The sequence below is a fragment of the Micromys minutus genome, assembly GCF_963924665.1.
Source record: "Micromys minutus genome assembly, chromosome: 9".
Taxonomy (NCBI): Eukaryota; Metazoa; Chordata; class Mammalia; order Rodentia; family Muridae; genus Micromys; species Micromys minutus.
The window spans coordinates 64,264,796-64,286,935 of record NC_137978.1 but is presented as its reverse complement, the minus strand read 5'-3'; the positions used below and the strand labels follow the sequence as shown (position 1 = coordinate 64,286,935).

The window sequence follows — 22,140 nt, the reverse complement described above, 5'->3', positions numbered from 1 at the left end:
AACTTGCTTCTTGGTCACGATGTTTTGTGCAGGAATAGAAACCCTGACTAAGACACCCAGTGACCAGAACTAGGAACCAGAAGAGCCCTGGCCTGACCAAGCTCTGCCCATACTTTCCAAAGGCCCAGCCAGCAGTGACTTCCATACCTGGATTTCCAGGGACTTCTTTGGCTTCTGTGTGCCTGACTCCTTCTCATCTGTGTATCCCAGCTGGGCTTCCATTTTGTCTGCAGGATCAAGGGAGAGAAGTGAGACAGGAAGGCTTAGACAGGACAAGGGAGCAGGGTAGGGAAAGGGTGCCAAAAGAGAGAGAGGCCTGGCCTTGCAGGTGCTACGCAATGAGAGACATGTTCAGGAGTGACAGGCAGGCTTCCAACCCAGACCCTTGGAGGACCCTGGCCTGGCTGGTGAGACCACAGTGAGCACAGTTAGGCTAGAATAAATCCAGCATCACAGTTGCCCACTGGAAGCAGGAGATAGGGTGTGGCCCAGCATTGGGTATCTTTTCGGGGTAATGGGAATGTTTAGCAGTAGCCACTAGCCAGAGGCTTTGGAAAGGTGGATTGTGGGCTGGAGGGATGGCTCAGTGGTTAAGAGCAATATCTGCTCTTCCAGAGGTCCTGAGTTCAATTCCCAGAAACATGATGGCTGACAACCATCTGATGCCCTCTTCCGGTGTGTCCGAGGACAGCGACAGTGTACTCACATACAAAGTAAATATTTTTTTTTAAAGAAAAGAAAGGCAAATTGTGTGAATACAATCTCAAAGCCTGACAAGATGTTTGGGGCAGGAAGACCCTAACACTGGGTCACACAGAGGACTTAGTCCACCTCCCGTGACCCAAAAGCCCTCCAGCTCTCCCTAAGCCCAGACCTGGCAGGCCCAGTGGAGCCGGTGGGAGCTGTGCAGGGCTGGCAGGCACTGGTGTGTTGGGGTCCGAGGAGATGACCTCGCCTGGCTTCTTACCCTCGGGCCCCTCGGGGACCAGGTCTGGGGTGCTGTACTTGCCGTTGACATGTTCAAACTCCTGCACCTGGGGCAGCAGGAGGATAGCAGAGGGGACAGCGGTCACCTCTCAGAGGTGGGTTTCAGGTGCTGCCCTGTCCAAGGTTGATTGTGTCAGATGTCCTTCTGACCCAAACTTCTGCCGACATCTCCACTCCATAGAGCCCACCCATCCTGGCCTCAACCTCCCAACCCTCACCCTACAGGACTACTCCAGTCTGTCCCTTTGGTCCCTGACCTAGGTCGCTGCGTAGCCTCAACTAGGTATCTGTCCTTTGGCAGCTGAAGCGGTGCTGGGGCCACATGCCAGCCAGAAGGCTAGTAGAGGCTTACTCACCCACCTTCTTCCTAACCAGCGACATGACCCCAATGCGGGTGAGCACGTGCTGCCTGGACAGGCCCTCCCGGGGCACACCGTCTGCGAAGGTCTCTGCGCCGTCTGCGCCCGGCTCACACAGGTGGCGCATGAAGAGAGACACGTAGGCTCTGGGGTGGGGGCACTGGGGCTCAGGGGATGAGGAGAGGCTGGCGGGACCCCTAGGGGACCTCTCTCATAGAATCCTCCTCCAAAGCATGCCTTGAAAGCAGGCCTGCAGGGGCCAGGCTCCCAGAAAGGCAGAGGAACCTCCCTGGCAGGGGACCCTCCTCAGACGCTCCTTGCCCTGGATGGCCAACCTCACTATCCCAAAGAGTTTGGGCAAGAGGACCGCCGGGTGATGTCTTCTATAAATCAGCCCTGCCCGATAGTCCATCCCAAAGATCCGACGGCCATGAACCCTCCAGGCACCCTTGGCTGGCCAGGAGGATGTAGGCACTGTCCACTGGAGGGTCCACTCCACCAGGCATCATCGAAGGCCACACCCTCCCAGGCCACCACCTCATTGGACCCTTTACCTAAATTCCTTCTCACTCTTCCCTCGAAGGTCCCGCACCAACCAGTGGGAGTTGAAGGCATCCTGGGGCGGCATGCCCCAACGCATAATGGCGTTCAGAAAAGCCTTCCTCTGTCTGGCATTGAAGCCTAGAACCTGGCCAGGGTAGAGATGGTTTATGACCCTCAGGTTGTATGGACAGAATTATGAGACAGGGAAGAAGAACAAGGGAAACTTGAACCCAGAAGGTCCCTGAGGCTGAGAATAACCCTCAGTTCCTCTTTCAAACCCCAGGTGTAAGGAGTTGGCCTGGAGGAGCCCGGGGAACGTGCAGGACCCACCTCGATGTTGCCCCCAACTCGAGCCAGAAGAGGCGGCAGGGGCTTGTCCCTGTCACTCTTCAGCTGCCTCCTGGACTGTCGCCGTCCACCTAGGGAACAGCCCGCCACAGACCCTCAGGCTGCCGTGCAGAGGCTCCACCAGCACCCTCAGGATGACAAGACCCTTGGGACCTCCTCCTAAAGCTCCCATGGGCACCCCACCTTGCCGTCACCTTTAGCAGAGCTGTAACAACCCGGGTCACACACTAACACTCACTCTGCCCTTCCGGCCTCTCCTCGAAGTCCTCGTCCTCATCCTCAGAGCCGATGGAATACTCCGACTGGTTGTCCGAGAGCTCATCCTGCCACTCTGTAAGCAGAGGGGCATGGAAGGGGCCTGCCCCAGCCTCGTGCGCCCAGGCCCAAGCCGAGCCTCCTCCCCGCCCCCATGCTTAGTCCCAGCCAACCATACCAAGCCCAGGCAGATGCACTCGGGAAGAACATTGCTACTCTACCGTTACGCAGCAGGAAGCAGACCTTCGGAGGCTCATCCACTCCACGGCCAACACGTGCCTGAAGCCACCTGACCGATGGCCATCTCATCCCCTTCCCTCCCGGAAGCCTAGCTGCCCACCCTCGCCCCGTCTGGTACAGCGTCTGCCGCACGCCCCACCCCCCACAGCCCCCCCGTGCAGGCGTGCCCCTGCTCACCACACGCACCCTGGTCCTCCTGGGAGGCGTCGTTGTAGTTGACCTGCTTGCGAATGCGCTTGCCCTTGCCCAGGTTGCGAGCCAAGTCCTCCTGTTGCTGTTCGTAGTGATGGCGCAACAGCTTCTCCCAGTAGTCAGGGTCCACGTTCTCCTCCTGCTTGATCACCTCCCTCTCTACCTCCTCCTGGGGATGTCGGTGTGGGGGATAGCTGGGCACACCCAGTTCTCTGCTACACCACACCCACCTTTACAGTCCCAAAGGGTGAGGGGGGCTGCCTACTCCAGGAAGCCCTCCGCAGTCACTCCACATGTATGTCCTGGTCTCGGCAGGAACTGTGGAGCCCCATAGTTGCAGGGGCGCGGAGGATGTGGAGGGGCCGATGGGAGAGATTAGGAGCCGTGGGGCAATAGGACACAGGAGGGAGGTGAGGTAGAATGTTCTAGAGCAGGCCAAGACAGAAGCATGGTGTAGGCTGGAGGGTGGGGAAAAGCAGGGGGCGGGGCTGAAGGAGAGAGGTCAGGAGAGGCGGGGCCAGGAGGGGCGGGGCCAGGAGGCGGGGCCCACGAGCACTCAAAAGGCCTTACCACGCCATCTTCCTCACGGACCACATACTGTGCCACCTTGAAGGAGCTGAGGTACTCGTTCATGTTCTGCAGCTCGGTGTCGTCGGTGGCGTCCTGGTTCCGGTCCAGCAGTTTGGATATGGCTGCGTCATCATAGTGGATCACACTGCTGTCTTCTACATCTTTGTTATCACCTGCAGGGTGGGCGGGACACAGCGTGTAGACACAGATGGACCAGCTACTAAGAACGGCCTGCCTGCTGGGGTGAGGAGGTCAGAGACCGGGCAAGGAAGCTATGCCCTGACCTCGGCAGGTATGGCAGCTCCCTTACCACCCACCAACAGAGGGCAACCAAAGAAGCAGCCATGGGTAGCAGAGGACCTCCTCTTGCCCAGGAGCAGCCACCTGACCAGACAAAAGGCTGGGGGTGACTCAGGTGGGCCCCTACCTGGCGGGGTGCCACCGTGCTTTTTTTTTGCGCCGGCAGCCAGAGATCCGCCCTTGGTGGACTGTACCTCAGGGATGGGCGTGGTAGGCCTCTGGCCCTGGGACATCATGCCTGAGAGGCAGAGGAACATGGTTTCAGGGCACTGAAGGGGTGATGGATAGCAAGCTGAGATGCTACCCTCACCCACTCTGGGAGGTGTCACAGGCTGGGAATAGAGAGAAGGGTCAGGACCCCGGGGTCCTGAATGGGTATGTCTCAAACAGGACCACCCTAACCCCCACACACGCCCACGGAAAAGAGGCCCACCCTCCACGTCATCCTTGAAGAGTTCTTCTGTCCCGAACTTAAGGATGTCATCCAGCTCCTGCTTGGTCATGGAGCCCGACTTGGAGCCCAGGCCAGGCCGCACCACCAGATGTGTGAGCATCATCTTGCGCTTGGCCACCTGGGTGATGCGCTCCTCCACAGAGGCCCGTGTCACGAAGCGGTAGATCATCACCTTCTTGTTCTGCCCAATGCGGTGAGCACGGCTGAAGGCCTGGGGGAGACAGAAGCTCAGCACTCAGGGCTCCAGGCCACAGCTGGGTGCAGCAGAGAGGACCATGTATGTTAGCCCGTGGCTGTGTATGTAAGCGAGGGGCAGCCTGATTGTAGGGGGAGGCGCGCTGTGCCGAGAGCAGCGCGTCTGTGCAGAGTCCCACAGCATCGTGGCCTGGTGGCCAGTCGGTTTAAAGGGAAAATAGATCTGGATGCCACCACCGATATACAAGGGGTTGTCAAGAAGTATCCTGCATGCTTGATGGGACTCCAAGGCTGCATCGTGGGAAGGCAGCCTACACCTGGGACAGCGGAGCCCTGTGCTGGAGACACAGCCACCTTGAGAGTAGCAAGGTCTGGAAAGTGCCCTGGAAGCTATGCCTGGGGCTCCATTCTGTCTCTAGAGGATATGGCTCTGGTGAGACACTGTATATGGCATGCACGTGTGTGTGTGTGTGTGTGTGTGTGTGTGTGTGTGTGTGTGTGTGTGTACTCCAGATTGTCAAAGTGTATCATGTTCTGTCTTCCCCAGAGTGAGGTGACTGTAGCACATCCGGGGTTCTGTTCCCACAACACCCTGTTATCTTTCCCTCCTTCCCTGTTTCTTCCTCTCCCATGCCCAGCAGGCTCCCCATGGTCCCTGTCCCCTCCAAAACTGGTACCCCTGTGGCTCTTGTGATTGACTCCCTCATCCTGCCTCCTTCCATAACCAAGGCCCTGAAGGGAATAGGACAGATCCAGGCTGGCATTAGGGTTGCTGTGTGTCTTGAGCACACCCTCTGCCCTCTCTGAGCCATTTTGCTCCCTTCTCTCTTCACCGCCCAGGGCCCCCTCTTAGGCTGATGTTTCACATTGTGCAGTGGGGGGCGGGGCACAGAACCAAGAGTGTAGGAATTAGGAGGGAAAGGAGGGAGGAGCAGAGAGCACAGGGGGAGGTAAGGCACAGACCTGGATGTCATTGTGTGGGTTCCAGTCCGAGTCGTAAATGATGACCGTGTCAGCTGTGGCCAGGTTGATGCCCAGGCCACCGGCACGTGTCGAGAGCAGGAAGCAGAACTGCTGGGCCCCAGGAGCTGAGAAAGAGGCCAACAGGGCACGTGTGAGTCAGAGGGCGCACTGGGCAGGGGTCGGGTGGAAGCAGATAGGAGGACAAGAACCAGAGCTAAGGTTCCCCTGGCAGAGGCTGTGTGTGATTCCAGATGTGCAGCCACATCTGCTGGGCTCAGGTAGCCCCACTGAGGCCAGGTCCTGGCTGAGTTGGAGGGGTCCAGAAAGAGAAGGAAGCCAACTTTCAAAAACCAAATGGGTACCGACCAAGGAGCGACTAGTTTGTGGCATTTCCTTCGCAGTCCGGCTGCGTCCCGCACAACTCTAAGGCTGCTTAGAGCATCCACCGTCTGCTGAGTCTCCACAGAAACCAGATCATAAAAAGTCTCTGGTGTGGTGGCACACACGTAACCCCAGCCTCAGGAGACTGAGGCAGGAGGATGGTGAGCTAGGGGTGAGCCTGAGATATACAGTAATCCTTATCTTAAAATAAATAATAATAATAATAATAAATATTATATTGATAATTATTAACAAAAGCAATAATAATGGAGACGTTAAATAACAACAATAACAATATTAATAATTAATAATAACAATATCAGTAATAATAACAACAATAATAATAATGATGGAGAAGTTGTGGTCTAAGGGCTGGTGTGTTTCTTCCACATGCAAAGCAGCTTAGAAAGCACTGCTCACGGGGTGCTCAGGCTAAGACACCCCGAGACACAGGGTTGCCCTGAGGGGTGAGTACCATTGAATCTGTCGATGGCCTCTTGCCGGAGGCCCCCAGTGATGCCCCCGTCAATCCTCTCATACTTGTAGCCCTCATACTCCAGGAAGTCCTCCAAGAGGTCCAACATCTTGGTCATCTGCACAAAACAGGGACACCACAGTGGAAAAGAGAACAGACGCCCAGAGTGGGGAGACGTGCCCTGAAGTGGGCCTGCCTGAGAGAACGCAGCCCCAGCCTCACCTCGCCTGTCACCCACAATGTTCTGCAGGGGAGCCCCACATACAGCTTCAGGCGCCAGCCTCTGGCTCCCTCCCATCTCCCCAAAGGAGTGGCCCCCACAGCCCTGCTGGCACTCAAGGCTCTGCAGACACATGCTTTCTTCTCCCAACCACCTTACTATACACACACACACAAACACACACACACACAAACACACACACACTCACCACTCATACACACAACAAACACACACAAACTCACACATCACACATACCACACACAAAAAAACACGCCACTCATACACACACCACACACACACACACACACACAGTCACCACTCATACACACACACACAAAACACATACACCTCTCATACACACACCACACACACATACTCATACACACACCACACACACACACAAACACACCACACACACACACATCACACACACCACACACACAAACACACCACTTATACACACACAACTCAGACACATACCACACACACACCACTCATACACATACCACACACCACTCATACACACACACCACACACACACCACTCATACACACACCACACACACACACACACACACACCACTCATACACACACCACACACACACACACACACACACCACTCATACACACACCACACACACCACTTATACACAAACCACACACACACACCACACACACAAGCAGAAACACACACACCACTCATACACACACCAAACACACACACCACTCATACACACACCACACACACAGACACACACACACACCACACACCCTTACAGCCAGAAGAGCTCCAACACTGCCTCTTTTAAGACAAAGCAGTCCCTCCAAGCTCCCAGATCCAGTCTGGTCCCTTCCTGCCCTTAGATAGGTCACCCATAGGGAACTACCAGCAGATGCCTCCCTGTACATGGGGATCTGTGTACTGCCCTCTGTCACCTGCCCTCATTGATACGTCTGAGAGTGTGCTTCCCCCTCCCACAAGATTTGAACCTGGGGTGCTGTTTTTCCCTAGTGCGTGTCCAGCGCCTGGCCTAGCAATTGGGACCTTAGTCTTCCATGGCACACAGTGCTAAGAGGCTGGACAGAGGAGGGCTTATCACACCAGCCTAGTCACATGGGCCCGAGGGGCAGTATAGGGGGACGAGACAGGAAATACACTGGTCTCTATAGCAACCAGACCATCCTCATGAGTCTGTGTCATGCCAGGGACTTGAGGCCTTCCTTCTGCCCACAGGCATGCTGACTGGATGTACGCTGGCTCCGAGGTGGCCCACCTGGGAGAAGATCAACACCCGGTGCCCTTCATCCCGCAGCTTCTTCAGCATTTTCTGCAGAAGCATGAGCTTCCCTGAAGACTTGACCAGGGAGCTGCCGTCGTAGGAGCCATTGGGCAGCACAGGGGCCTCCTGTGGACATAGCAGAGCCGAGCCTTGGAGGCCCTTCCTCTCGCTTGGCACCAAAGACAGAGACTGTAGTGATGGACAAGTGCCTGGCCAGGGGCCGCCTGCCCATCCGCACCGCTGAGCACAGAGCACAGACCCAGGCATGCCCAACAGTGTGGGTCACACAGAGCCTGGCTCCAGGCCTACCAGCCCCACTCTCTGCCTAGCTCCGAAATGAAGCCCCAGACCTTTCCACAGACACCAGCTCAATCCCTGTGGTGTGCCAGCCCTCTGGCTCCAGAAGGGCAGATCAGTCTAAAGGCAGACCCCACAAGAAGGGCCTCGGTGGCCTGAACTGAGGTCACCTCTCATCACAACCTGTCTCTGCAGCAATGAGAGAGCTGGGCCTGCAGAGGATGAACCTGAACCCGAAGGGCAGTGATGGGGTGGTCCACTGAGGCTCCACAAGGAACTTCAGCCTCCCGTGACGGCTGCCCTGTGCTGGAAGAATTCCCCAAGCCCAGATCAGACTGCCCAGGATAAACTCTCTGGGGGGATGATGGGAAGCCGAGTCAGCCCTCAAGGCTCCCTGGAGGCCCTGTGCTTAGGCTGAGGAGGCTTTGGAGCTTCTGGGAGGGGTTGGGAAGAAATGACTTGGAGCCAAGCAATGGGGAGAGGCAGCTTCCAAAGGGACAGGATGGAGACACACATCACCTCTAGCAATCGTACTTGGAAAGGAACGGAGCAGTGGAGCCAAGACACCTAGCCATGGGCACCTTCCTTAGAGACCACAAGAAACCCACCACAGCTGGCAGGCACCTACACACTGGCCATGTGGAACATGCCACACCACACTGTCAACAGGGAGCACTTGAGCACCACACATGAAGAACCAACCACAGTTCAACCATGGCATCCCACTAGGAACCTGTATGAAAGTCACCGAGAAGCTGTCGGGGCAGCCATTCGAACCCCACCATGATGGCCATGGAAAACCCATCCCAGTGACCACAGGGAACACGACCTATAGAAACCTATATGATCGCTATATGACGGCAGCCACGGGGAACCCACCACGGCAGCCACGGGGAAGAGGTACGGATGGTTACAGCATTTCTTCAGATCCATCATGATGTTGAGCAGAGACACCTGGTTGCCGCCCCCCTTGGAGTTGAGCGCCTCGAAGTTCCGCGTCAGGATGAACTTGTAGTACTTCCTGCAGCAGGGTGTGGGGCAAAGTTGGCTGCACATCTTGCCCCCCCACACGCAACCCCCACCCCACCAGACTCCTGAGGGGCAAGCTCTACTTTCAGAAGGGCTGGCGGTGCCCCCGGGCACCGTGTACAGAGTGGTACAGGAAGCCAAAAGGTCAATGGGAGACATTAGTACAACTGAGGCAGCCTGACTGTAGTCACTGAAGTCCATGGGGGGATGGAGATCAGGGAGCAAGGCCTCCTGTCAGCCCCAGGAAATGGTTAAGAAAGCCAGGCGGGGCCTGGGGCCTGCGGGAAGGGGCGAGCCTCCAGCACTCACTTCTGCATCTGGCTCAGCTCCACGCGGACAATCAGCTCCGTCTTAGCCGGCATGTTCTTGAATACGTCGGCCTTGAGACGCCGGAGCATGTGCGGCCCCAGAAGGTCATGCAGCTTTTTGATCTGATCTTCCTTGGAGATGTCGGCAAACTCCTCCAAGAAGCCTTCCAGGTTGCTGCAACAAAGAGCTGGGATAAGTCCCAGAAGTGCAGGGCCAGAGTAGACCACAGTCCTCTGAGGAGGAAACCGGGCAGAAGGACGGCTAGCGGCCGGTGCTGAGTGACCAGCCAGGCTCCATCTGAGCCTGCACCCCACTGGTCACCACTGTTCTGAAGTTCTCAGAGACAGCCGGGACTAAAACAAAAATGACCAAGGCTGATGAGCCCTCACAGTGACTCGGTCCAGCCCTTGCTTGAATCAGCATGGAAATATGAAAATATGAACCCTCCTCCCAGAGACCCCTCCCCATTGGAGCAGGCCTAGGAAGGAGAGCGCCATCTTTGCTTCCATCTCCACCCCACCCCAGATCTGGCCCCTGCTGGTCATCACTAAGCTCACTTAAGTCACTGTGGGCTGAAATGAGCCAGAAGTGCTAGGCAGGAAGGCACACAGGTTGGAACCCAGAAGCCCCAGGGCATTCTGGGACAAAGCTAAAGAAAACCATGTTTGTTGGGAGACAGGTGTAATTCCCCAGGAATGCCGAGAACTTCCCACACAAGATCAGCCTAGAGTACTACTCATGCTCCCATTTCACTACTGGGGAAACTGAGGTCCCCAAGCAGTTCTCAGAGCCAGTACAGGCGCTGCCATGCCTTCACAGGGATGCAACCCCTCAGTCCTGCCAGGCCCCGGGGACGCACTTGAACCTCTCTGGAGTCAGGAAGTTGAGGAGATGGAACAGCTCCTCCAGGTTGTTCTGGAGGGGGGTCCCTGTCAGCAGCAGCTTGTAGTCAATCTTGTAGCTATTCAAGACCCTAAAGAACTTTGGGGAGAAGAGAGGGGAATGTCAGGAGGCACAGAGCAGCGGCCACGCCCTCAGGGATAAGCCCCACGGCCAGCGCCTCCTACTTTGGACTGGTTGTTCTTGAGCCGGTGAGCCTCGTCCACCACGAGGCAGGCCCACTCGATGGAGCCCAGGATGGCTTGGTCAATGGTGATGAGCTCATAGGAAGTGAGCAGCACGTGGAACTTGATCTGCACTTCCTTCTGTGGGAGAAGGCGAGAACATGGAAGGAGACGGCAGGGACAGACAGACAGACCAAAGAGACAGGGACAGTGCTGAGAAGGTGAGTGGGAACCACACAAGTGTTCTGGGGAGTCTGGGCGGGGGATAAAGCACAGTGCCCTAGAGAAGGTAGTGCTGCCAAAGACGAGTAACCTCACCCCTCCACCACCGAGTGCTCCGTGCCCACACATTCAGCTAGAAGGATATCTGGGTAAGCATGGGTCTCCAGAGATCACACAAAGCCAGACACAGAAGCACAGGCTTGTAATCCTAGTGAGACGGGAGGCATAGACGGGAGCCCACAGGCCGGCCAGCTACCCCGTCTCAGTGTTTGTGTGTGTGCGTGCCACAGTGTCTGTGTGGCTCAGAGGACAGCCTCAGGCATTGCTTCTCTGACTGTTGAGACTTGTTCCTGCTGTGCTGTGTGCACCAGGCTAAGTAGCCTGCAACCTTTTTAAGGCTTATTTATTTACTATGTATACAATGTTCTGCCTGCACAGCCGGAAGGAAGATGGTTGTGAGCCACCATGTGGGTGCTGGGAATTGAACCCAGGACCTCTGGAAGAGCAGTCAGTGCTCTAACCACTGAGCCATCTCTCCAGCCCCACCTGCACCTTTTTAAATGATCTCTTATTCTTGGAGAATCTCACACACTATATTTGAGTCACATCCTTTCCCATCCCCCAGATCCTCTCCCACCACCCTAAGTGCCCAGTTTCACATTCTCTCGTTTGCAAGTAAATAAAAACAAGCAAACATGGACCCTGTGTTGTTTGTTGGCCAACTATTCCTAATCACAGGGCCTGGCCTGCAGTCTGGATCGGAAGCCTGATGTCACTCTGTTGGAAAAAGCTGACCTTCCCTCTCCCTGGTAGCAAACGGCTTCTTGTCTAGGGGTGGAACTTTGTGCCCACGTCTCTGTGCTAGGATTTTGTGTGACTCAAGCTTGTGTAGATCTGACACAGTCTCGGGGACTTCGTTTATGTATCTTCCCTGTTGTATCTAGAAAATGCTGCTTCCTTAAAGTCACCTCTGGCTCTTAGAGTCTTTCTGCGCCCCAACCCCCATTCTTCACCTATCCCGGAGCCTTGAAGGGGGCCTGCAAGGTTCTAAGCAGTCATTCCTTCTGCCTTTGATCCCACTTTTATCCAAGGAGTGCTGGCATCGCAGACACACACAGTCCACATCTGGCTTTTTTTTACATGAGGTCAAGGACAAAACTCATATTCTCAGGTGCATACAGCAAGCTCTTCTACCCTCTGAGTCACTGCCTTGACCCTGGGTATTTTACAAGGGCAGACCGCCATCTCCCTGCTCCCAAGAGCTGCTGGGTCACACACAGCCTGCCCTATGACGAGACCCTGTGGGGAGCCAAAGATTAGTGAAGACACCAAGACACCATGCCCACTGTCCTGGGATGAATATCACCTCTCCAAAATTCATGTTCATCTAGCTGTTTTTTTGTTTTGTCTTGTTTTGGTTTTTTGAAACAAGACTTGGCACGTAAGAGTTATTTGACTAAGCTGTGGTGGCCCTCACTCCAGCGTGAGCGGTGGTTGTCTTTGTGAGAGGATCACACCCAAGGAGAATGCCTGGTAACAGAGGCAGGGGCAGAGAAGTGTATCCATAAGCCAGGCAGCTCTCAGATACCAGAAAATGGAAAAGACAGAAAGGATGGGTGCCTCCTAGGGCTCACAGGGAGCCTGGCTAACGAGCCGGCTCACAGGGAGCCTGGCTAACGAGCCGGCCCCCAGCTCTGTGGAACTAAGCCTCAGCCAATAACACACCGTCACATTAATACAGAACAATTGTGATACTGGCCCAGGAACATGGACACCTCAGGGCTCGGTGGCCCCAGAGCCTCCTGGGTAAAGCTAGCACTCACCTTCATGCGGAACACTTTCTTCCCACCGCGAATGGCATTGTCCTCAAAAGAAAACTCGTTCTCGCGGATCACAGAGCGGCTCTCCTTGTCCCCCGTGTAGGTGACCACATAGAAGTCGGGCGCCCACATCTCAAACTCCCGTTCCCAGTTGATGATGGTGGACAGGGGCGCGCTGACCAGGTAAGGCCCCTTGGAGTGGCCCTGCAGAGAGAGCCTGAGGTGGTGAGGCTGGCTGCCAGTGGATGGCACCAGCCCCCTGCCCAGCCCCCGCCTGCCCAGACCCACTTGCCCTCCTGTCTGCCCACCTCCTTGTACAGAGAATAGAGAAACACAATGGTTTGTACTGTCTTCCCCAAACCCATCTCATCAGCCAGGATAGTGTCGGTGCCCTGGGCCCAGGAGAAGCGTAGCCAGTTGAGGCCTTCCAGCTGGTAAGGATGCAGCGTGCCTCCTGTGGAGTCGATGTACCAGGGCTGCTTGTCGAACTTAACTGTGGGCTGGGGGAGGGGGCCAAGAATCAGACACAGCCTGGATCCCGGGCCACCTGAGTCAAGCCTCTAGGCCTCTCCAGGCACAGTTGTGTCTGTCTAAAAGTCCTTCCTGCTCCGCTAGCCTTTTCTCAAGTGCTGTCTAGAATGTCTCTCCCTCCAGGAAACACTTCCTGGCTCCACACCTTAACACCTACAAAAAGCCAGGCTCGCTCACCCAAATGTCACTGTGTCCCCTTTTGTCCTGTATCTTCAGGCCACTTTCCTTATAAGGTCCCCCCCAGGGGACCATGTCCCCACCATGGGACTTTTGGGGTCTTGGTTATTGTTGTTACTTAGTTGTTTTTGTTTTTGAGATAAGTCTCCTGTAGTTCAGAGTGGCCTCAAAATCAACTATGTAGCCAAAGATAACCCTCAGCATCCGGTTCTTCTGCCTCTGCTTTCTAAGTGCCGGGGTCAAAGGCATGTGTCACCACACCCAATTTAAATTGAGTCAAGAAGGTCAAGATTAATGACGGAAGCCAAAGGCCTGTCTATGCAAGGCAGGCAATCTACAAGCTGAGCTGCACCTCCGGCCCAAGGTGGACTTCTTAAAGCACACCCAAGGGGTCCTGTACGGTGCTGCCAGTCTCCAATCCCAGAACTCGAGGGGTGCGATCAGGCTTATCTCTGAGTTCCAGACCGGTGAGCTCTTCCCACTGACCCATCCAGCCTCACTGCTGCTGACAATGGGCAGCCACGAGGGCCCGAGGGAGGGTCCTGGAGAAAAGACCCTGCCTCTACTGCCACGAGTGGGGTGGCAGACCTGCTAATGCCCTACCGCCGCCTCCACCCTCTCTCCACTCACATCCACAATGGGTGTCTCTGGTGGCTTCTCTTGTTTCTCGTCCTTCAGCTTCTTGCTCTTCTTGACCAGCCTCTTGGGCAGCCTGGCGTCCTCTCCCAGCATCAGCTCCCTGAGAGAAGCGTCACACACAGATGAGCAAAACTCGGAGGGAGCGGGAGCCCCGGCCCGCACACCTGGCCGCCAGCGCGAGGCACACCTGTGACCCCAGTAGGTCTGCTTCAGGTTGTCATAGTAGGGGATGTCAATCTCGTCCATCTCCCAGGTGCACTGGTCGTAGGGCAGGTCCTTCCATTTGATCAGGTAATGTACGTCCCCCTTCTTGTCAAAGCTGCGGCACAGGAGGCACAGGAGGGAGAGACATAAAACCCATCCAGTCACACCCATGATCTCCTAGTATTCTGGGCCAAACCAGGAGACAGGCACCAGGACAAGAGACAAGAGCTCTAAAGAGGTTTGGAAGCTCGCCCAATGCCACTTGGCTTGCAGGGAGCGATGAAGGTGTGGCGACTGTAACCCCAAGAACCAAGGCAGGGACAGTGACAGACTATGCTAGCAGAGCGCTGCAGGGGTGAGGCCATCCTGCTATGTAATCTGAACACAGGAAATGACACCATGAATCTCTTCCCTGCCCAGAAACGTCATTTTCTGACTTTAAAAAGAAAAAGTCAAAGCGTTTTGCAGGATCAATCTGGGGTGACAGTCCTTCCCTATAAAGACATAATCCTTGCAGGTGGGCCAGGGTCACAGACCCACAGTGGCCACTAAGGTCTCCCTCTCAATCTGAGTAGACTCAGCAGCCAGCCAGGAGTCCAGCAAAGCCAGGGAGCTGAGGAACCCCTAACCAGCAAGTATGACAGCAAATGGATTGGGGGAGCTGTGGTTCAGGTGGCCTGGGGACCATGTGCAGCAAGGCCTATTTCCAGTCACCATGGAAACCGGTGGCTTATTTTCACTGAATAATTGGTTGTTATGCACACTCTGGGAGATTCACCGGCTCCTCTTTGGGGGCACACAGGAAATTGTCCTTTTTGCTTTAGCATGCATTTTAATAAAAGAAACGGGGGGGCAGTCAATCTAAGGTGCAGCTCAGGTACCGTCTGGAGTCTGGTAATGGGAAGGAGGAAAGAGTCAATAAGAGACATGTTTCCCGTTCCCCACAAACCACTCCCTTGTTACGTAAGGACCAGCTCAGACGTCCGTGGTCAGAGAGGTCTTCAACTTCTGCCCTCACAGCAGTGTCTGACAGGACCTGCAGTCAGGGACAGAGTGGGTAGGCCACCCATCCCAGGCTGAAAAACAGACAGAGCTGTGAACAGGCCAAAAGTTCCGAGTCCCAAGCTGCCCCTATGATAGGTACTCAGGGCCTTCCCCAAGTCCCATTGGCAGCTGCCACCTGCATTTCAGCACCTGCCCTAGCTCCTCCTGCCGATGCCCTCCTGCTGGGCCTCCTTGCTCTGGCCTGGGAATGCCAAACTTCAGGGAAGAGGTGGCACAGGGGCTGGGGACTCTGGGCAAGAAAACATTAGTACTATCAAAAGACACTGGGTCTGGTTCCCAATCCTGCAGCCTCAGCTGTTTGGCTTCAAGGTGACTAAGCCTGGCTAAAATTATTATTATTTTTATTATTATTATTATTATTATTATTATTATTATTATCATAAGATTTTTTTTTAAGTCTGGGCATGCTAATGCACCCTTTGATTCCAACACTCAGGAGGCAGAGACAGATCTCTGAGTTTGAGGTCATCCCTGCTCTATATAGGAAGTTCCAAGCCAGTCAAGGCTACATAGTTAGACCTTGTTTCGAAAACAAAGTGCTTATGAGTACCTGTGAACATATGAATGCCTGCAGTATGCATGCATGTATGTATGTATGTATGCATGTATGTATGCATGCATGCATGAACCTGGTGCTCACAGAAGCCCGTAAAGGGTATCTGATCACCTAGAACCAGAATTACAGGAGGTGGTGAGCTCTGTGTGGGTGCTGAGAACCTAACCCAGGTCCTCTGCAAAGGCAGCCAGTGCTTTCAACCACTGAGTCATCTCTCCAGCCCCCTTGCTGAGAGAGAGAGTATGCTTTGAGACAAGAGCTCTCTGTATGTCCCAGGGATGTGCTGGAACTTGCCGTGTAAACCAGGCTGCTCTTGGACTCACAGAGATCTGCCTGCCTCTGCATGCCAAGTACTGGGATTAAAGGCGTGCACCACCATGACCACCCCATGCTGATATATTCGTGTGCGTGCCCCTTGGGATGGTAACACTCACCAATCCTTTCTTGGACCTGCTTGGCTCCCAGAATCATCCCGCTGACTTCAGTCCTTAACCCGGACCACTCAGGTCCCACCCCACCAAGATCCTGCTTTGTGTAAGTTCGAAGACAGCTTAGCATGTTTCCCTTCACCTATGTGCCTGTGGGACTGTCTACTGTGAGTGGGAATGTTTCCCGTGTGCCGGGGCGCGGCCCTCCTGTCTGGGCAGCCACATCCGCTGCAGTGAGGTGCCCTTACACCCCCCTCCATTCCTGGCTCTAAAAGGCCAGCCCGGCAGGCCCTCACTGTGTCCTTGGTCCCAGCCCAGTAGCTGCCACCCGACACCCTCACCTGTGGTTCAGGATACGGTGGACCATCATCCACTCAGGCTTGATGCCGTAGCGGTAGAAGCGTTCCTCCATCTTGGCGTAGAGAGGGTCCTTGTTTTTCCGTTTCTCGCTCTTGCTGTCCTCGTCGCCGGAGCCATAATCAAAGGGTGGTGGCTCGTCCATGTCGTTCTTTCTTTGGTAGTTGCGGTACATCACCGTGTGGTACAGCTCCAGCTACAGTGAGGACAGGAGATCGGCCGCTCACCCTGGTTCCCAGACCAGACCTTCAGCCCCCAACCCCTATCCTAGATGGAACAAGCCTCCTCCTCAGCAGCTAGTCCCAGCTCCCTCCCATGCGGCCGAATGTGACCATGCTGTCCCCCGGGGTCTCACCTGTAGCTCCTTCACCCAGGAGCAATGCCAGTAGGAAAGGCCAGCCCACTTGACAAAGAATTCTCTCTCAGGTATGCCCTCCAGAGGCCTGGGCGGGGGCATGCCTGGCTCCACCTCTGGTCCTGGCAGCCCCACCATAAAGGGAGCCGGGGGTTCCGTCCACCTCCAGTGTAGGATCCGCTGAACTTTGCCCTTCAGCGGGGGACACTGTGAACAGAGGATAGAGAGTCACCGTGCTCAGGTTTAAGTCACAAGGCTGAAGCTCCCATGACACTAGGCTGGTTACACAGCAACCCAAGCCAAAACAGTATCGTGAGGACCCTGTGGTCCCCGTCCCTTCCTCGAGAGCCCACATATCACTGTACATCTGGAGGTGAACAACTGAGCTTCTGGGTCCAAGTGGGCCCTTTGTACTTGACGTGACAGCGACCTTCCTCAGCACCTGGCAAGTTAAACCAGGGCGCTTGAGTCCTCTACAGAAGGACAGAAGGTGACAATAAGAACCACTCTGCCTGAACAGAAGGACAAAGAGACAAACCCAAGAGTCTGACTCCCCCCGTCCATTCAGCTACGTATTGCCTCGCACCCTGCCTGAACCCAAGAACAATCATATCATATCCTGATGCATGAGCCACCACGGGACGGGAGCCCTGCCCAGCCCATATGGACACTGAGCCTGACCACTTCCTTCACCCAGCCTGTGCAGCTGAGCTTGCTGGGCCAGGCAGGCTGTCTCCCTCAGCCCCCACACACTTAGGCCCTGAGGACCATGGGACTCCAGGAAGCTGCTGTCTGGCAGCTCAGAGCAATCAATAGTCACACCTCAGCACCAGAGCTCTGGGATACCCCAAGATGGCCTGGAGTGGCCATGACCCTCACAAGCGCAGTTCTGAGCCCAAGCTGGACAGAGGAGAGAGGGCAAATTTCGGGAGATGGCTCTGTAGAGGAAGGAGGCAGGCTGTCCTCCTGTGTACCCGGGTACACATCCCTTCGGCCTGTAAAACCAGCCTCTCTCCCTCTGCCTCAAAGGCCTACTGGTGTCAGGGCACAGGCGTGAGTACACAGTGCGCACCACACATCCCAGAAGCGATCATGCTCTGGCCTCAGAGGGCAAAAAGCAAGGAGGAAGAGACGAGATGGGAAGGCGGGGTGATTCTCTTGGGATCCAGAAATGTAGAGTTATTCCCTTCCCAGACCTCAGCCCACCCGGCCTCACCTCCTGCAGGGAGGAATCAGGAAACAGGGCACTATAACCCATTCCCGGAAAAGGTATAAAGGCCGACAGGACATATGCACACTGCACGCGTGGGACACAAACATACAGCAGGAGCCCAGGTGTGTACACAAGACAGAGGACGTTCCGTGCAGCGCAGAGCCTATGGGAGAGGGTACCCAGCACTGGGAGACAGAGTAACTCCACACGTGGGACTGTCAGATGCCCACGGTGGCCAGAGTGGAGGGATGAGGAGGGTCTCTGCCTTCATAAACTGAGGCTCCACCACTGCACTAGCACAGCCTAGAAACACCAGGCCACAGTGACTCAGATCCAAACCCAAGAGGAAAGTTCTGCCTCAGCATGGTCTCAGGCAAGCTAGCGTGCATCCTCCTGAGCCTCATACTGAAGAGGAATTCTGGTGAGAACTTGCCTGGTATACAGGCCCTGGGTTCCATTCCCAACCAACCCCCAAAATAATTCTTGAAAGCCAATTAAGGGACAGAGTTATAGCTCTACAGGAGGCCTCCTGGGTTCAGTTCCCAGAAGGAATGTGATGTACATGAGGTTGTTAGCTCAGAATAAATTTTCAATAAACAGTCCTAAGGGAATTCAGGACAGAGCAGGCAGGGTGAGGCGGTGGGCGTGGTCTTTTATGAGTGCATCTTGTTGGGGGCGTGGCTTGTGTCAGCAAGGACATCTCAGGGCCGGGTGGGCGGGGCGTCGGGGAGGGGCGGGGCGTCAGGGGCGCGAGGTGTAACACTCACTGTACAGCGCGGGCAGAGCCATTCACCGTTCGGGATCTCAGGCAGCGGTGGGTTGAGGCAGTGCAAGTGGTAGGAGGAGGGACAGGCATCACAGCACAGGAGCTCGCCGCCGTCCTTGCACACGCGGCAGAACTCCATGTGGTCATCCTCCTCCTCTTCGCAGCCGCCCTCCTCCTCTTCCTCATCATCATCCTTCGGCTCCCACTGGATCCCCTCCTTCTCCTGTAGGGAGGAGTCCAGGTGGATGCACCTTGGGCTGCGTCCCCTTCCACAGACACCAGACCCCAGGCGATGGCCTGCCAACCCTAGTCTGGTCCTCACTCAAGCCATAGCTTACACAGTGTGGGCAGCTCCACTTGCCCTCTGGAGCTTTCTCCAGCTCCGGGTCCAGGCAGACCAGGTGATACGCCCTCGGGCAGGTGTCACAGAGAATGATCTCCCCTCCCTGCTGGCACACCTCGCAGTAGTCCTGATGGTCTGTCTCATAACCGTCACCATCGTCAACTAGGATGGGGAGAGGGGAAATAAGGGAGGACTGCCGTATATGGCTACTTCCACTACCCTAACCAGACTGGCACGTGATAGGCGTTTAAATGAGTTCAAGTGGATGGATAGACAGACCACAGAGAAAGAAATATCGGGCCTGGCTGTGGGGGTGAACAGAGAAAGGGGAAGACGGGAGGAAGGGAGGGAGGGAGGGAGGAAGGACAGTGTGTGCGGATAAAGAATAGCAGAGAGGAAACACCTTTAATCCCAGAACACAGGAGGCAGAGGCAGGAACATATCTATGAGCCCTGTCTACATAGCAAGTTCTAGACCAGCTAGAGCTGTGTAGTGAGATTCTGTTTCAAAAACCAGAGAGAAAGAGAGGAGGGAGGGAGAAATTGGGAGGATCAAGAACTGATGAGGGGGGCTGGGAGTGATCTTAAGTGCCTGGTCCACTCCCCTCTGCTAGGGTGTAGTATCAAGAAACCCTGGCTTTCTTATTTTTTCCTCTAGGACACACAGAAGAGGGTGGGTTGACAGAGCACAAGGTTGGGAGAGGCTTGGACCTTGAGAATGCCCTTCTCTCATTCTTTGCAGCCCCCCTCCCCCATTATGGAAAAGACCCCACCCCACCATGGAAAAGGCTCCGCCCCACCATGGGAAAGGCTCCCCATCCCCAGAGGCCTACTCCTCTTCTTCTTGCGCCTCCTCTTGTTCTTCTTGCCCAGAGCTGCAGAGCACTCAGAACGCACAGAAGAGCTGTGGATGCTGGCATTGTCCAAATCTGAGTCCTCTCGTTCATCCTCCTCGCTCTGAAGGGAAGGAGGCCCGGCTGTGAGTCAGGGCCCCGCCCTGGTGATTTGGGTAAGGCAGGGCCAAGGAAGCTCTGAAGAGTCCCTGTGGCTTCGCTCTGCCCCAGTTCAGCTAGAAATCTGGGCTAGTGCACAGCCTGGATACCCGACCACCCTCCCAACTCCTGCTCTCCAGACCCTCACACCGCCACAGTTCTGCTTCCCAGGCTCTGACTTCCAACTGCCTAACTCCTCAAGGCCTTCAAGGGCCACCCTAAAGACCCCCTCCCCTAGGGAATCTCCACAGATCTCTCCCAATGCACACACCCAATGGGCCAACGGCTCCATAGGAGCTGAGCTGGCCTACTACATCTAGGACAGGACCATGCTCCTTCCAGATCAGCCAACCTTGATACCAGACCCTCCCCCCCACCAAGTGACAGAGAAGCTTCAGCCCTCTTCTCTACCCTCCGCAGAGCTGGGAGCACAAGTGACACTGCACTGGACTGAGGAGAGAAAAAGCTGAGACCTAGGGCTAGAGGAGGAATCATGGCTCCAGCCAGCCAGGACAAACAGACCACCCTCCAGGGCACTGCCCTCATAGCACGGCTGGGTATAGACCCCATGAAGGGTGGGCTGATCGTCCGCTGGATAGAGCCCCTGTGGACGGCAGCCACAGCCAAGCTCCTAGGTCAGCAGGGAGTCATCTAGGGAGTCTAGGCTAGAAGGGTCCTTGGAAGGGTCCAGTCCACACCTATGAATGGGGAAACTGAGGTCCAGTAGGCCTGTATGTACAGAGGCTGGGAGAGACATGTAGAGCCTGCCTCAGTTAGCACCGGGAAAAATGAATGTGGCCCACTCTCTGCTCAAAGCAGCCCTCCCCTTACCACCTTGCACACACAAGCAGTCACTGAGCAACGCTTTCTCCCTATTCTTCTCTGTCTCACACACACAGGCACACACTCACTGAGGAACCCTTCTCTCCACACACACACACACACACACACACACACGTGCACACATGCATACATGTGCATATACATTTGCACACACATGGACACATATGCATATACATTTGCACATACATGCATATACATTTGCACACACACATGCACACATACACATTTGCACACACATGCACACATACATACTCACCGAGGAACCCTTCTTCCTCTTGCTGATCCCTCCGAAGCGGAACTTGAGCCCCGCCACTCTCTTGCCCCTGCCCTTTTTCTTGGAGTCTTTGGCACCTTTGTTCTTCTTCCTCACTCCGGGCCCTGGACATTGTGACAAGGGTTGCCGTGACCAACACTGCCGCTGATGGCTCACTCCTCCCCCTCCCCGGCCACCTCACTGACTGGCAACCATCACCCTTTCCTGACAAGACGGCAGAGGGCCTGAAAGGTGGCACCCTTGCTTAGGTTACGCATTAGTAATGAGACAGCCGACTTGACTCTAGTCTGACTGTCTTGGCCACCATGCTGGCCAGATGGCGGTCTGGCCAGAGGAGCTGTGGACACTAACAAACGCCTGCCAGCTTGGGAACAGCCTCCACACTGTCTGGGCCAACCTTGACTTCCATAACAGCAGGGCCAGCTTCTAAAACAACACCACCTTTCTGGATCCAAGAGCCAGCCCGCCAACCTCCCAAACCATGGTATTTCCCATGGCTGTCACCCTCAACTTCCCCATTGCCGTGAGCTTCGAGGCTGGAATCCGTGTGAACCACTAGCAGCACAGAAGTGATAGGGAAGTTCTATCTATTCTAGGGAATGATGTCCCTGTCCCCACCTCAGCAGCCCGTCCTGCTGATGCTAGGATGCACACCCTGGCCATTCCTCCTCTGGCTACACCCCACGGCAATGGACCCGGCTGCACTCAGGGGACACCACAGAAAAACTATTTCGGTCATTGGAGCAATGAGCAGGCAGTTCATGGAGCCAACAGTTCCACACTGGGCAGGGGGACGTAAGGACTATGGAGGCCAGACGGATGGGACACAGAGACAGGACAAGGGAAGACAGAGCGCCCGGCCTATGGCACACACCCACTAGGCACTCCCAGAGAC

The 22,140-nt window shown here is 55.4% G+C and overlaps 1 protein-coding gene across 1 annotated transcript in view; it reads right to left on the bottom strand.

The window, feature by feature from the left end:
- Window positions 1-22,140, bottom strand: part of CHD5 (chromodomain helicase DNA binding protein 5) — a gene marked incomplete at both ends in the record, with an annotated part of 47,546 nt that overhangs the window by 6,104 nt on the left and 19,302 nt on the right. The window contains 27 exons of the mRNA XM_080921360.1: window positions 148-227; window positions 875-1,034; window positions 1,348-1,492; window positions 1,901-2,034; window positions 2,220-2,308; window positions 2,476-2,568; window positions 2,919-3,093; window positions 3,495-3,667; window positions 3,922-4,032; window positions 4,228-4,459; window positions 5,407-5,531; window positions 6,263-6,380; window positions 7,757-7,888; window positions 8,939-9,080; window positions 9,398-9,571; window positions 10,257-10,378; window positions 10,465-10,602; window positions 12,507-12,707; window positions 12,812-13,003; window positions 13,842-13,950; window positions 14,038-14,169; window positions 16,445-16,656; window positions 16,816-17,022; window positions 18,796-19,017; window positions 19,133-19,299; window positions 19,970-20,093; window positions 21,228-21,349. Of these exons, the coding sequence (XP_080777486.1) occupies window positions 148-227; window positions 875-1,034; window positions 1,348-1,492; window positions 1,901-2,034; window positions 2,220-2,308; window positions 2,476-2,568; window positions 2,919-3,093; window positions 3,495-3,667; window positions 3,922-4,032; window positions 4,228-4,459; window positions 5,407-5,531; window positions 6,263-6,380; window positions 7,757-7,888; window positions 8,939-9,080; window positions 9,398-9,571; window positions 10,257-10,378; window positions 10,465-10,602; window positions 12,507-12,707; window positions 12,812-13,003; window positions 13,842-13,950; window positions 14,038-14,169; window positions 16,445-16,656; window positions 16,816-17,022; window positions 18,796-19,017; window positions 19,133-19,299; window positions 19,970-20,093; window positions 21,228-21,349 (4,031 nt within the window). The remainder of the gene's footprint in view (window positions 1-147; window positions 228-874; window positions 1,035-1,347; window positions 1,493-1,900; window positions 2,035-2,219; window positions 2,309-2,475; window positions 2,569-2,918; window positions 3,094-3,494; window positions 3,668-3,921; window positions 4,033-4,227; window positions 4,460-5,406; window positions 5,532-6,262; window positions 6,381-7,756; window positions 7,889-8,938; window positions 9,081-9,397; window positions 9,572-10,256; window positions 10,379-10,464; window positions 10,603-12,506; window positions 12,708-12,811; window positions 13,004-13,841; window positions 13,951-14,037; window positions 14,170-16,444; window positions 16,657-16,815; window positions 17,023-18,795; window positions 19,018-19,132; window positions 19,300-19,969; window positions 20,094-21,227; window positions 21,350-22,140) is intronic.